This window comes from Lissotriton vulgaris, chromosome 5, assembly GCF_964263255.1.
Source record: "Lissotriton vulgaris chromosome 5, aLisVul1.2, whole genome shotgun sequence".
NCBI lineage: Eukaryota > Metazoa > Chordata > Amphibia > Caudata > Salamandridae > Lissotriton > Lissotriton vulgaris.
In genome coordinates this window covers 1,224,533,917-1,224,548,697 of record NC_141693.1, presented here as the reverse complement: position 1 = coordinate 1,224,548,697, position 14,781 = coordinate 1,224,533,917, and the positions used below count along the sequence as shown (strand labels likewise).

Genomic DNA, 14,781 nt, shown 5'->3' with positions numbered 1-14,781 from the left:
TAGTTTGGTTTGCCCTGTTCCCATCATGCACTGGGACAGGAACAGACTAATTTGCATACAGCCAGGTTCTGAAGCTGGGATGGTGCAGTGAGCTAAAAAACGGTGATGGATCAAGCCCTGATCTCTTGACTGGGTAGGAGTATTCTGCATCATTCAGAAACTCTGTCCATCACCTTTTCCAAAATTGATTTTATCCACACTATGTGTGGGAGGGTATACTCAGACGTGAGTCCCTAGCTCATTGCACCATCAGGATTCAAGCAAGCCGGGCCGACGAGGCTGAAATGCCAGAAACCGGTCCCCGGTAGCTTGTCTCCTTCCCAGTATAAGAATTGGCTTTGTAGTTTGGTTTGCCCTGTTCCCATCATGCACTGGGACAGGAACAGACTAATTTGCATACAGCCAGGTTCTGAAGCTGGGATGGTGCAGTGAGCTAAAAAACGGTGATGGATCAAGCCCTGATCTCTTGACTGGGTAGGAGTATTCTGCATCATTCAGAAACTCTGTCCATCACCTTTTCCAAAATTGATTTTATCCACACTATGTGTGGGAGGGTATACTCAGACGTGAGTCCCTAGCTCATTGCACCATCAGGATTCAAGCAAGCCGGGCCGACGAGGCTGAAATGCCAGAAACCGGTCCCCGGTAGCTTGTCTCCTTCCCAGTATAAGAATTGGCTTTGTAGTTTGGTTTGCCCTGTTCCCATCATGCACTGGGACAGGAACAGACTAATTTGCATACAGCCAGGTTCTGAAGCTGGGATGGTGCAGTGAGCTAAAAAACGGTGATGGATCAAGCCCTGATCTCTTGACTGGGTAGGAGTATTCTGCATCATTCAGAAACTCTGTCCATCACCTTTTCCAAAACTGGACTGTGCCCAGCCATCCGGCAATTATCATGCAGGCTGCCTCTTGGTCCAACTATTTCATTTTGCCAACGCTTTTCGAGGCCAAGAGCCTCCTCTTCATGGGCTGCTTGAAAGAAAACACTGAAGCGCGCATTTTCATTGTTTCTGGTTTGTTTTATTTGCATGTTTACCCTTGGAGGGCGAGGCTTGAAGAGCAAACTCAATTTGATGCATGCTGGATATAATAGTTCCAAATGCGAGCGCGTTTAACAGCTTTTAGTAAGTTCAGTGTCAGTTCTCTTTTTAAAAGCAATATTTTACTTCTTCCATCCTTTAGTAGGTCTCGGAGCAAAGTTGCTGTCTCAATTAGCATATTGAGCACAGTGCTTCTCGATCTCGAGCAGTTCCAAAACCGAAGCCTCAAACAGCTGGCTATGGCTATCCCCACGGCAGGGCTGCCGTGTGTAAATTTTATCCAACAAAGTGCCCAAAGCAACGAGATGGCACTCTACTGTGCCCAGCCACGAGAGAATCCCGCAGACGGGCTCCTGCCTCCGTGCGACACCCGCATCCGGCCCGATCCTCCCCAGCGCCATACACTCCCACAAGGCACTACATCCCAAGTACTCTGTGTATCGTCGGCCTGGTCCAACCCCGTGCAGCAGGCGAAGGGGGGGGAGGCGGTATCCATCTTCCTGCACATCCTGGAGCATTTGCGCACCCGGCTCTCCCGGAGCCCGGACCACTCGCTAATTGGCAGTGCCCCGCATCCACCTCCATCATCTCTAATTGGTGCCCAAGCCGCCCTCACCTAGCACTCGTTCATGGCCCCTCCCGACCTGCATAGACAACCCCCCAACACACCCTATTCTGCCACCCCGCGTCCCCGCAGGACTCTTGCCCCTCAGACAGCACCACGCTTCAAGCCGCAACGAGCCCTGCAGCTGCCCGCTTATCTCCATCCTCCCTGCACCTCGCCGTCCTGAATCAGCCCCCCACTAGCGCCTTGCCTGACAACCCACCGATTAAATATAAATCCTCTAATTAAAGAGGCTTACCTTATTGAAATACGTTTTGTCGTACTGTCTATCCTACGGCTGAGTCAGCCCGCTGCGTCGATTCCAGTTAGTAATGCTGCGTAAACGTATGCGTGGTCTTCCACGCTGCAGCTCCAAAGATCATTTCTTGCAGTACTCCAGAAAACATAGCAGCCCATGTAGAGACTACCCAAGTGAAGTGAGCTTTCACTGTCCTTGACAATGGTTTGCCAGCTTCATCATGGCAAATTGGATTGTGTTCGCTATCCATCTGGCAATAGTAGTTTTAGAAACTGCAAAGCCCTGGCAGCCTTGCCCATAGGCTACAAATAGCTGATCTGACTTGCGTATAGATTTAGTCCTTTGCAAGTAAAATTTGAGGCATCTTTTGACGTTTAAAGTGTGTGGCGTTCTTTCTGCAGGAGTAGAAGGATCCGGGAAGAAAGCTCTTAGAATGACTGGTTCATTCAAGTGGAATTGAGAGGGAACCATAGGGATGAACTTAGGGTCCGCCCTGGGAATGACCATTTAGTCCGTAATGCAAAGGAATGAATGCGCTACGGTAAAAGCTTGTATTTCACAAACCCTTCTAGTGTATGTGAGGGCTAAAAAAAGAGCTACTTTCCATGTTAAATTTTATAAATCGGCCTTATGGATGGGCTCAGAGGGTTGTTTCAGTAGTTGCGATAGGACTACATTTAAGTGCCTCTCACGGGGTAGAGCTCTGATAGGTGGGAAAGTTTGAAACAATCCTTTCATGAATTGCTGTATAATTCTTGAAGAGCATGAAGATGGGGATTTTGATGAGCGTCTATATCTAGATATAGCTACGAGGTGAACCTTTACTGAAGAGTATGCCAAACCAGACTTTGCTAAGGATAGCAAATATGGTAATACTTTTTCTGGAGCAGAGAGATATGGATGCACCTTATTCCGCCGACACCATAGACAAAATCGCTTTAATTTCAGCCTGTACATCTTATTGTTGCTGTCAGCACAAGATCTAGCGATAATGTCTTTGCATTCTTGCGTAATGGTCAGATCCTTAAATTTGAAGAATTCAGGAGCCACGCATGTAACAGATGAGTCGCTGGCTCCGGATGGCATATCTGGTCCTGGTTCCTAGTCAACAGAGTTGGTGATGGTAACAGGCGAATAGGTTTAGCTTCCGGGAAGAGGAGATGTTCTGTGTACCAATGCTGTCTGGGCCACCTGGGGGCTACAGTGAAGGCGACAGTGTTCCAACTTCATTTTCGTGAGGACCTTGGGTATTCGTGGAATCGGGGGAAAGCGTATGCATATATTCCTGAGCAACGCATTGAAAGGGCATTCTCCCGAGAGTTTTGGAGAGGGAATCTTCTTACGAAGAATCAGCATTTGGAGACGATTTAGGTCACAAACAGATTCAACGCTGGCTTTACCCAAACTGCAAAGATCCTGTCTAGCTGGTTTTGTTCGAGCTCCCACTTGTGGCTGCTGTCCTTGGTTCTGCTCAAAGTATCTTCTAAGGTATTCTGAAGTCCTGGAACATGCTCCGCTGTTAGGGATATACGGTGAAGTGTTAACCAGCTCTATAGTTGCTGGGAATCCTGTGAAAGAGATAGGGATTTGGTTCCTCCTTATTTGTTGATATAAAACATGTGTGTGGTGTTCTCTGTATGGCTCAACACTGATTAGCCCTTTATTTGAGGAAGGAAAGCCTGAAGGGAGAGAAACATGGCTGTCAACCCCAGCCTGTTTATCTGCATTTGACGCTGGGTCGAGGACCATCTTCCTTGAATTTGCAGGTCCTGAAGATGCCCTCCCCAACCTTCCATAGAAGCATCGGTAGTCACTATGAATTTCAGGATCACTGGTAGAAAGGAGAGAGCCCTGAGACAGATGTGATTCTAGTGTCCAACATTTGAATGCCTCCTTCATGTGTGGAGTTATAGTTATCACGTCGTCAAAAGATCCAGTGGTTTGAACCCATTAACATTGAAGTTCTTTTTACAGAGGCCTCATATGGTAGGCAAGCTAGTGGCACCAGGTCGATTGCGGAGGAGAGCATGCCCAGTAGAGACTTGAATATTCTGAAAAAAGCACACGTTTTTCTGGAAAGCTTGAGTGCCAAAGTTTGTAATCACACTTGTCTTTCCTGGGAGAGGAAAGCTTTTGTTTTGAATGGTGTTCAAGTTGGCTCCTAAAAATGTCAGTGTTTGACTTGGAGTGACTGATAATTTCCGTTGATTTATCGAGAGTCCTCATTTGCAGAACAGATCTACACAATCGTATGTAGCAGCCTTTGCTAGACAAACTGATGGGGCGTTCAATACCCGATCGTCTAAGTATGGAAAGAGGCAGAGGGATTATGGAACGTGGCGGCAGTCTAGGTGTGACAGGAGGAGGCGGTGCGTCAAAGGTGCCAGAGGTGGAGGTGGAAGGACTGTAACGTGGTCCTCTTGAGGAGGATATCTCCTTTTGTAATCCGCCAGCATGTCTTGTAAGTCCTGTTTGAGGGGCTAAGGCAGTTGAGCAGGTTCTTGCCTCGGCTGTTTATAATATCTGAACTGATGATATTGTGCATGAGGGACTGGATATTGCCAGTAGTACTGTTCCTCATTGTAATAGTCGTCATCCTCTTCCTGACACTTCACATTTACTTTGGAAGGGCTGTGAGCGGTCTCATATGGACCATCAGCATCAGTTTCCTCTACGTCTAACAGATGACTTGGAGGCAGCGGAAAAATCTTTGGTGTTTGAAATTCTGGTTGTGGTGACATTTTAGGTAATCTAGATGGTGTAGATTGTAGAAATGGAGTTGACAAGGCTGTCGACAATACTGGAACTCTTGTCACTGGTATGAGCGTCGATGATGTCGTAGTTGAGGCGGTCGACAGTGGAGTTGTCGCCATCAGTGAAGTTGCGGTCAACTGTAGAATTTGCAGTCAACGGTGGAATTGCCATCGATGGTTTAGGAAATCATTGACATGTTAAGGATTCATGAAGAAGTGCTGATTCCCAGGTGAGTGATCATAAGACGATGGGGAAAAAGCATGTGTATTCTATGTTCATATGCTGAAGTTTTTTCTTCACAGGAAGGAATTTTCAACGCCCTTAATGAACGGTCTGGGTGAAATCCTGATATATTGAAATTTCAGTGCCATCGAAGAGTACCTTCTTCTGTTGCCTGGTGAGTCGGAGGGCTGCGTCGGGGTCCCGATAATTGAGGACTCTAGCAATATTAGGGCAGGGAGGAGCTCCAGGCACTGGACGGGGGGCCAACAATGATGTACCCTTCCTACAATCATGTGTTCTGCATAGTCCTCCATCTTGCCAGTGGCAGCGGATTCTGGCACACCTAAGATTCGCAAATTGTTGTGCCTAGAGCGCGATTCTAAATCCAAGTTTTTTGCGGCTTGTAGCTTCAACATTTTCTCCACACTGTGCATAGATGTCCACCTAGTGTTGGTCCCCATCTATGCACAGTGTGTAATCTGCAGCTCATATGCCTCGAACGGAAAATGCTACTTACCAGTATGCATCTGTTCTTGGCATGTAGAGCTGCAGAGTTACACACTGTGCATAGATGGGGCCCAACACTAGGTGGCCATCTATGCACAGTGTGTAATCTGCAGCTCATATGCCTCGAACATGTAACTTACCCGAGAAATTTGTTGTAGAACTTAGCAGAGCTAAGTGAGACTTACACACTACGTTGGGTGAAAATCTGAGAGATTCAGCCTTTTTATAAAAGGAGGTTGATAGGTTAATAAATACATGGTTGCCTCCATGATAACCTATGGAAGTTATTAATTACTGCTTTATTTAATGTACCGTGGGACTCCCACTCTGACGACGGGGAATGATTCAAGCATGTGAATCTACAAAAGATACTCCAATACCGAATAAATGATGTCACCCACTCAAAGACTGAACTCAGACCAATTTTCTGTCTATAAAAATATTATTTAGTTATTTTTTCTCTAGAATCAAGCCAGGCCTGGTGCAGGTAAGTGAAATAATGCTTTGCAGGTATATTGCAGTTGAATACAATTGAAATGCAGTTGGATGGAATTGGCTTGTTTACAGGTAAGTCAACAGTCAAAATTACTTTACAGTTACTTTGGAGATTACTTTGTATGTTACTTGTCAGATTAATTTTTTTAAGTTACTTTTTCTACTCAGTGTGATATGCCTAGATGTTACACTGGGACATTTCCTGGAGAAAAGGTAAGTAAATCAGTTTTGGTACATTTGCAGTTTCTTTAGGTTTTCATACCAACTCCACACTTGGAAGATTTTTCACAGAAAAACGTCAATGCAATCTTATGGGAGAAAACAGAGTTACAGTTTACGGGTAAGTACTTGGTTTTGGGAGTTGGTTTTCTGGGGTTAAAAGCAGGGTTCCCCCAAGGTCAAGGATGCATTCTCATAGCATCCTCAGCTGCACTACGGCAGCCGGGTGCCGAGGCCCAATGTTATCCAATAGTAGATAGGTGGCCTCCGGTTAGTGGCTACTCACGAGCAGGCCACAAGGTTGTGGGAGTAAAGCTCCTGGACTTAAGCTCAGGACAAAGGTGGATCCAGTTTAGCAAATAAGGTGCACTCACAGCAGCACAGGTGTCGGTGGGCGCAGGGTGGTGCCGTTTTGGCGTTGGGTGCCCTGTTGTTTTTAATAGGAGTTGCCGGTTTTGTATTTTGGCTGCAGGCTCGGTCCAGGAAAACTTCAAGGAGCAACCAACAGCTGGGCAGGTAAGTCGGAGGGCTTTGGACGTAGGTGCACCTCTGGTTCTTTTCTCAATGGCAAAGAGCGGCTGGAGGCAGGGGTGTCTTTTGAGGTCGCAACTTACCTTACTGGGTCACACGCAATGGGGTGGGAGTGTGGGGGGAGGGGGGGGTCTCCGTGCAGTGGCGATGTTGGGGAGTCCTGTAGGAACCTCGCTGGGACCGGTTGGCCACCCGGATTCGGGCCATAGGCATCCGGTGCAGTGGTGGTTTCAGGCATCAGGTTTCTTTGTCCTCGGCAGGCTCAGAGTCTGTCGTGGGAGTTTCTTTTGAACAGAGCTGCTGTTCACAGGAGATCTGGTCGTTATTGAAGGCTGACTGCCTCCCAAGGGTTCTGGATGTCGCTGGCTGAAGGACAAGGCAACTTTTGGTGCATCTCTGTAAACTGCAGACGGGCCGGTAGAGCTGGGGCCAAGTCAGTTTTCTCTGCAGTCTCCACTGCTGGGTGTCTTCTTTGGTCCTTCTTCGTAGGTTTCGGGAATGAGCTTCATGGTTCAGGACTGCCCCCTAAATTCTGTATTTAGGGGGCGTGTTAGGGGTCTCAAGGTCAGTAGCCAATGGGGTATTGACTTTAGGGTGACTACACCCTTGGTGTGCTCACCCCACATAGGGTAGTGGGCGCCATCACAAATCCTGATTGGAGTGTACCTTCCATCTGAAAGATGTCGAACACTAAAGAGTGGGCTTCAGCTTGCCACCCCTACCTGAGGGGTCGGGTTAGCAGAGGTGAGCACACCTTCTAGGCTGTTGTAATTGTTTCCAGACTGTCTTCCCGCTGAAAAAGGGAAGAGACAGGAAGGGGGCCTGCTCCTGATAGGGGGCGCATTACAAAGGTGGCAAGCCCTTTGAAGCTAGCCTCTCTCAGATGGCTCTTCCTGACCTGGGGGAGGTGTGAACACCTCTGCCCAGGAATGGCTTGGTTTCTGGGCTCAGGGAGCGAAGGCTCCCACCCCAGGGGTCCAGAAACATGTCTTGTGGTGGCAGGCTGGTGTTTACCAGTCATGGAACCCACCAGAGGCTGGTCTTTTTTTTTGGGGGGGGGCATCTCTAAGAAGCCCTCTGAGTGCATGGTATAATAAATCCCACACTGGCATCAGTGTGGGTTTATTATGCTGAGAAGGTTGATACCAAACTTCCCAGAATTTGGTAAAGCCATTATGGTGCTGTGGAGTTTGTTGACAAACTCCCAGACAATATACTCTTTATGGTTTGACTGCACTTACATTGTCACTTTTCTCTGCACCAAAAGACACAGCCTGCAATGGCAGTGTGTGTGTTAATTTACAGGACCTCTAATGGTGGCACAATAGGTGCTGCAGCCCTTAGAGGCCTTCCCTGGTCAAGGTGCCTTTGGAACCCATGGTACCTTTTACAAGGGACTTACATGTGGCCAGTTCTGGGATGAATCTAATTAGTGGCTCTCAATGAAACTGGCCTTCTAAAGATAGCACCAATTCCTCAATTGCCTGCACACTATCTTAAGTAGGTCAGCAGTCATTTATATTTACAGCCTCCTTCAGGACCACAGCCCCTTTCTTTTCTATTATTCTTTTTATCGATTTTGTGTATAAATCATCACATACCACAAGTAACAACCCCATGCTCATTTCAGCATAAGGTAGTCTCAGATTTTAGAGGATGCCTATTATGGTACAGGTTTTCCCTCCAATTTTACTCAATCAACGTCAATCTGAAAGTGTGCCGACCCCAGTCCCCTCATTTTACAATGTTTGAAATTCTTTCTTCTTCGCTGGAGACAATTAATCCAAGAACTTGCATGGCACATCTGCCTTATGCCTACTAAGATTGTCAATGCAAGCCTCACTGATCTTTCCTATCCATTTGTATGTTTCGCCTTATTTCTGTCCTGAGCGCCCCTCATAATGTACATTTGCACAGTCAGATATGTGGTATTTCATGTATGAGCATTTGGAGCATAGCAATGCTTTATTATTCTCCGTTAGTGAATTTATAGTTCAAGTTATATATTCGTAAAGTATGATATTTTAAAAAAGCTCAGTGACTTTGGATGAATATGCAAGATAATTCACAAGCTTTTATTCTCACTCTTAATTCGAAATCACAAGGTTAATTTTTGCCAACAAAAAAAATACATAAAGCATGTTTGCCCAATCAATATGCATTATCTGAAAGTAATTTGTGGGAGAATCTGGATCCAAGCCAGTCTGTTCTTTTCACTCACGAAGGTACATACCTGTGCTTATCTCAGGGGAAAAAATGATTTTTGGGCTAATGTTACAAGAAAACTTACAAAGGTATATACAGTGGCAATGAGGATCCCTCTGAGTTGTCATTGTGACCACAGTCTAGCTTAAGCTGTACTGTGAAGTATTTGGGAAGGATGCTGCCACTTTACGCTTTTCAGCTGTAACTGAAACATGATTTTTGTAATTAGTAAGAGTTCCTCCCATATATTTCCACTTACTAGAATTGTGGCGATTATTTTAATTGTTTTCTCACAAAGTGTGTGGTATTTGGTAGTATGGGGTGGCATGCAAGATCACAGGAGAAGCTATTATTGAATTTAACAAGCTGGAGGAAATTTAAAGGTTAAGCATTAATATATCTGTATTCTTACATTTGGAGCATGAACCCTGCTAAGACTGTTGTCTCTCAACTTAACCAAAGTAATGCGGTCTAATAGAATTTCTGTGCAGATGAAAAGCACTACTATGTGTGTACAACTGTACACTTTTGCATGTTGTGGATGAGGAAGCCCCGCCACCTGTGGAGGAAATACATGCATATTCTAGCTCCTAAAGTAGACTAGGAGAAATGTGTGGTTTTGTGCGCCTCAAATCTCCACCAACCAATAATGGAGTGTGGCTACCGATCAATCAGCAGCCGATTGGGAGGCGAACAAGTGCTAATGGCAATTTAGTTGATAAGAGACGGGCCAAATCACTTTATTGCTAGCAGTGAGGTTTTCTGAGCCGGTCTGTGAAAATCCAGTCGGTCTCCCTCTGGCTGTGCTCATACAGAGCTGACTTTGTCCTATCTGTATATTTACTGTGTTGTGTGTTTGAAAGTCATTAACAGAGTCCTCTACAGAACACTGTAACTGTAACCCAAGACAGAGGTTACCTACACATTGGGAAAACCAGCCTAACTTCCCTCTTCCTTTGGTCAGGCGAAGTGCCTGTGCCTCTGAAACGCTGAATCTGTTTGGCATAAATATGTAAACCACAGCTTGCCAGACTTCTGCTCACCTACGTCTAAGTAACCACGAAGTGGCTTGCTCTGTGAAAGGAATATATTGGTTGGGACATCACACTGAACACCTTTCTTGCTTCCTCTCAATAAGCTACCCCTCCAGTACGGATAGCCCAGTAAGAGCGAGAGAAAAAACTCTTAGTGCCCCTATGTGAAGATACGTACTGGCCAGCTGAATCCAGTACTCATCTTAGCTTCCAGGAGAACATCAGAGGAGAGACTATTTTGTACTTTGATCAATAATCTGTTGTTAACTGGCCCTACCAAGCCAAGTTTAGGAACCAGAGGAACGCCAAAGCTGCTGCATGACCTGACAGACTACACTGCCCTGCAGGCAGAGAACTGCTGAAGGCCTGGAAAAAATGGCTAAGGCACACCTGAAACTGCAACCTATGACCGGCAGACTAGTAGTAGCAGAGCTTAGCGTCACACTAAACCCTAAAATTGGGTGCCTTTGCCCTGTGTGGTGTCTGCTTAAGACTGGTGGGTGCCCCTCAATTCACAGGAGCCCAAAAACCTGACTACTGCAAATAACCAGTTTAGAGATAAAGGCCCTGACATTTGTGAACCAAGCTTGAGTTGCAACTACTGCAAACTGACTGTCGCGACACTGGAGCTCACTTTAAAGGACATCATCTTGTAACACTGAAAGCAACAGCAGTCCCTCTCTCCTGTCTAAGGTGGAATTTTAGGAGATATTTTAGATATTTGGTGCTACAAAACACAAAGGAGCCACAACCGGTAAAGATTTTTGTTGCAACCCAACAGCATGCATGGAACTAGTAGAAATATAAGGCAGCCAGAGACACATTTGTTGCAAGAGTCCAGCTTGGTTAGTCAAAAATGTAGATCGGCAAATCCAGAAACCTGCAGTGAAAGGAAGGCTCAAAGAGAGCATATTATGGTATACTACGAATGTATTCGTGAGAGGCGGTAGGGAATACAAATTACAATCACATGGGAGCCGCAGTAAAAGACCAGCAGGTGATGGCCATGACATTGTCCTTGAGGAAAATTAGATTACATTCAGTACTCACCACAAGGCCAGCTGTAGTGAATGCGATGACGAGGCCGATAAGAAAGCAGCAGAGGCACCTCTTTCGAGGATAGCGCCGTCCGATCGAGGACCTGAAACCAATGAGAGGCATGAGGAGGAGGGAAAGAACATAAGGTGTCCCTCCATTCCCCATCTCTCCACTCTACTGCCCTCTCTTTTGACCAGGCATCCCCTATTATTCTTCCCCTGGTCTACCACTCCAGAGAAAGGTGCTAGGAGGAGGCACTTACACTTTTCTGCAGTGCGGGCATCGGGCCAGTGTCCGGTCAGTAAACTCTGTCCACTAAGAAAAGGAAGAGAAAAAAAGCATGAGAGAAGAGAGATAAAAAAGAGGACAAGGGAACATGAAACCAAGAAAGGAGATAGTTGAGAGAATTAGAGAAAAGGGCAGAATTAAGAAGAGAAAAGAAGCCCGAATGAAAGAGAAGAAAGTGAGAAAGAAGATAAAAGAACAACATTCATTGTTTTATACATCTGTACAATTGCATTACTGTATTTAGAAGGACGCCTCTCCTGCTAGAGCAGGTCCCATGGTAAGTTGCAGTTCGAAATATAGTTTTCCAGTGAGACAATTAAATGTAGGCTAGCTAGCAACCTTAAAGATGGTCTCATAAAACAACACAGTTGATACCAGTGTATTACATATTGCTACAAAGCAAAATAACCTCTTGTACTCCAACAGAGGACTGATATTAGACCTTTGCAGTGACAGCAATCAAATAACGGCACTAAGCCAAGAGGACCCAAGGGTTAATGTGAACATTATCAGAGTCTAGTTCGGGCACCTCTGCTAATAACACCCATGCTACTTTTTTAAACCATGTGGATTTTGGTACAAGGTTATAGAGGATCTTACACCGCCACCACAGGCGGATGGGATGCTCTACTCTGGGTTCTATCTGCAGCTACAGAGAATCTCACAGCCAGTTCATTAGGGATAGCAATCACTCGCTGGTCCCCTCAAGGAGAGAAGCAAGTAAATAAGCTCGCTTCTCCTGCTATAAGAGAAACATTTCAGTTTACCCTCTGGGTGTGAGAAATTGGACTGGAATCATAATAGAAGACAGCATATGATTGTTATTCGGATCGTGTGAAATAGTCACATCCTGGATGTTTATTCAGAGTACTGATGCCAGATTCCAACTCACGAGTACTTGATACTACCACCAGTACCCATTTATGAGCAGTTAATTGTTGTGAGATTACAGCCAGCCAAACTACTCCAAATAATTACCAATTTGAAACTCTGGAACACAAGCCACCAACAATGGTACCTCAGCACTTTACAAAAGCTGGCATACAAGTTGTACTAACCCCAATTATAAACTGTGCCGGGTTCAGAATTGTGTTTTTTTCTTTTTTGCAGGGGAGGCAGACTTCCTGACTACAACAGATATGGTGTGCTCTGGCCAAACACTCCCCTTCTACAACTGAAAAGGGCTTCATGTAAGGCAAACCATGATCTGAACATGGCACCAGCTCTGCCTCCCAGCAAATGCCAGGGTCAAGCTAGATGACCTGCAGGTGCCAGTTAAGCCACAAACCCTTTCCTCGGTCAGCCTCTTTTTCCACTGCTCAGCTGCAAACTTGCAATCCTCCTTTCAGCACTGGGACCTGGCTTTAGAAATGAGCCAGCAGCACCATTGTAGATTCCAAGCAGAGGCGGCATAAGCTGCCCTAGGGGAACCTATGAACATATACGGGGGATAGTGGATGCAGAAAAATGTCACTAGCCTCAAGCAAACAGAGTCATAGCCCATCCAAGGGCAGTCAGGAGAGTGGTGTATACTCTCTATATACACCCCTCTCCTGACTGCTGATTATCTACTCTTAATTTTTATTATGGTTTTATCATTCTTAACAGTCTTGGACCTTTATCCCTTTCGCCCTAAGATCTGTATGCAGACACAAATGCTTGAAGGACGGTCATGTCAATATTCAAATTTGGATGTCTTACATTCCCACTCAATCAACCTTCCATATTCAACTAGTGTTCTCGGTTAGGCTGCAGTTCTACTTAGCAGATGATCTATGTAACTTCTTGAATACAGACTGTAATATGCCAGTGACAGACAGCAACTCTAGCTTTAAGTGCTTTGGGAGCACTTACAACACTCTTTAGTATGATCAACTTGGTTTATGTCACTTTATATAGCTACCTGTAGGATGAGTCTTCCCTGGTAACCAGACGGTAAAATGGCAATCAATGAGCATCCTTATTACCTGTATTGCAAGAATACTACTCTGACTAAAAACAACAGTCACCTAACCACCAATCCAGATTGGAATTTTACGGACTTTGAAAGATCACTTATCGTCTTTGGCAAACCAAAATATCAGTGACCAAAAGAGCCTGTTTCTGTTGTAGACTGAAACCGGTGTACTTGCAAAGATTATCTGGGATGAGTCAAAGCTTCACAGCAGGCCCTGTGACCCATAAGTAATTTATGCAGGAAGAAAAGTGCAGGAAGTTATGTTTTGGTTAGGCGAAGTAACAGAAACAGAGAGGTGCCTCGGTTTTGAGACTTGCTGAGGGTGCAGGGTTTGTTGGCCAGTGGATAGGATGGGAAGGAGAGAAATTATTTCAAGGTTTTTCATGTATAACTGTGAGCAGACATATCTCTACTTCACACAACTTCGTGAGGAAAATACAGTAATTCGGGGTGAAGCGATGACGACAAAGATTTAAATCTTACAGTCTGGCAGCTACTGACATTTCCCAAATCTGGTTATTGAAAGAAAGAAAAAAGCAAGGAACCGAATTCAAAAAATAACTTTATGCATTCAATCCATGTACATAAGGGGTGCTTGAAATGACGTTACAGATGCACTTGTGTGAAGCTTTAAAAAAAACTGATACAACATTCAATCAGTAGGATTTTTAAAATCTGTCTGCGTGCTTTGGCTTAACTCTAGTTGTGTTTTCTCTGTTAAACCTCTACCAGTTGTGTTAAATTGGGCTGTAATATAAGTCACTGTGTATAGAATGAACAAGACTATAACCCAAACACAGATTAGGTTGCGATGCCTTTATATGTTCAAAGACTAGTTTGCGTTATGTTTCATGATTCTCATGACGATTATAGTTTCAATGGCACTACCGCCGGTGCTAAGCAAGTACGTCTTGTACAGTTTACCACACAGCTCCTGATTGCAAGGCAATTCTACTCAAATTCTGATCCTTCCTAGCTATTCAGATTCCATAAAGGAAGGGAAGTACGTACCAGAAATGTGTTCTTGCAATGTCCACACACCACCCGTACGCCTACAGGCTGTGGTTCTGGGCTCAGTGGTCCAGCATGTACAGGTCCCAGGTTTATAATTCTTTTACTGTGAAGAAAAAAATAAAAGGGATAGTAGAGAAAACAAGATTAATATTACAGCTGGGGAGCAATTTCCTAAAGGTGGCATGGCCCAACGGGCACTCCAAGTCTTTACATAAAGGCAGGCAAACCAATAAGAAACAAAGTTTGGAGTAGCAACTTTCTCGACTTTATTTCCCAATTGCTTGGTTAATAGTTAAGTGACCGATCTCGCAGGAATGAGGCACACACTGGTCGACCTATCGGTTTTTTAATTTTGAGATTCTAGAAACAGTGCTGGAGGCTAAATTTTAGTGTGAAATGCACCTCTGTGCTCCATACTACGGACACTCCTGCCTCATTCTTTCACTTACTCAGCCGCTCACCGTTAAAAATGTTTTTGTGCTCAGTCCAACAAGGACTTCTAGCATGGTATTTCCCACAAACACACTACACTATACCACAGAACAGTGTTCAGCACTTGCACTCTCTCCCCAAAACACACTCTCCAACAAGTCTCTGGAATGCCAAATGGAC

At 45.1% G+C, this 14,781-nt stretch overlaps 1 protein-coding gene across 1 annotated transcript in view; it reads right to left on the bottom strand.

The window, feature by feature from the left end:
• PIP4P1 (phosphatidylinositol-4,5-bisphosphate 4-phosphatase 1) overlaps nt 1-14,781 on the bottom strand; it is a 154,029-nt gene that overhangs the window by 42,668 nt on the left and 96,580 nt on the right. The window contains exons 4-6 of the mRNA XM_086923046.1: nt 14,167-14,272; nt 11,173-11,225; nt 10,923-11,013 (exon numbers count right to left, since the gene is read on the bottom strand). Coding sequence (XP_086779172.1) covers nt 10,923-11,013; nt 11,173-11,225; nt 14,167-14,272 — 250 coding nt within the window. The remainder of the gene's footprint in view (nt 1-10,922; nt 11,014-11,172; nt 11,226-14,166; nt 14,273-14,781) is intronic.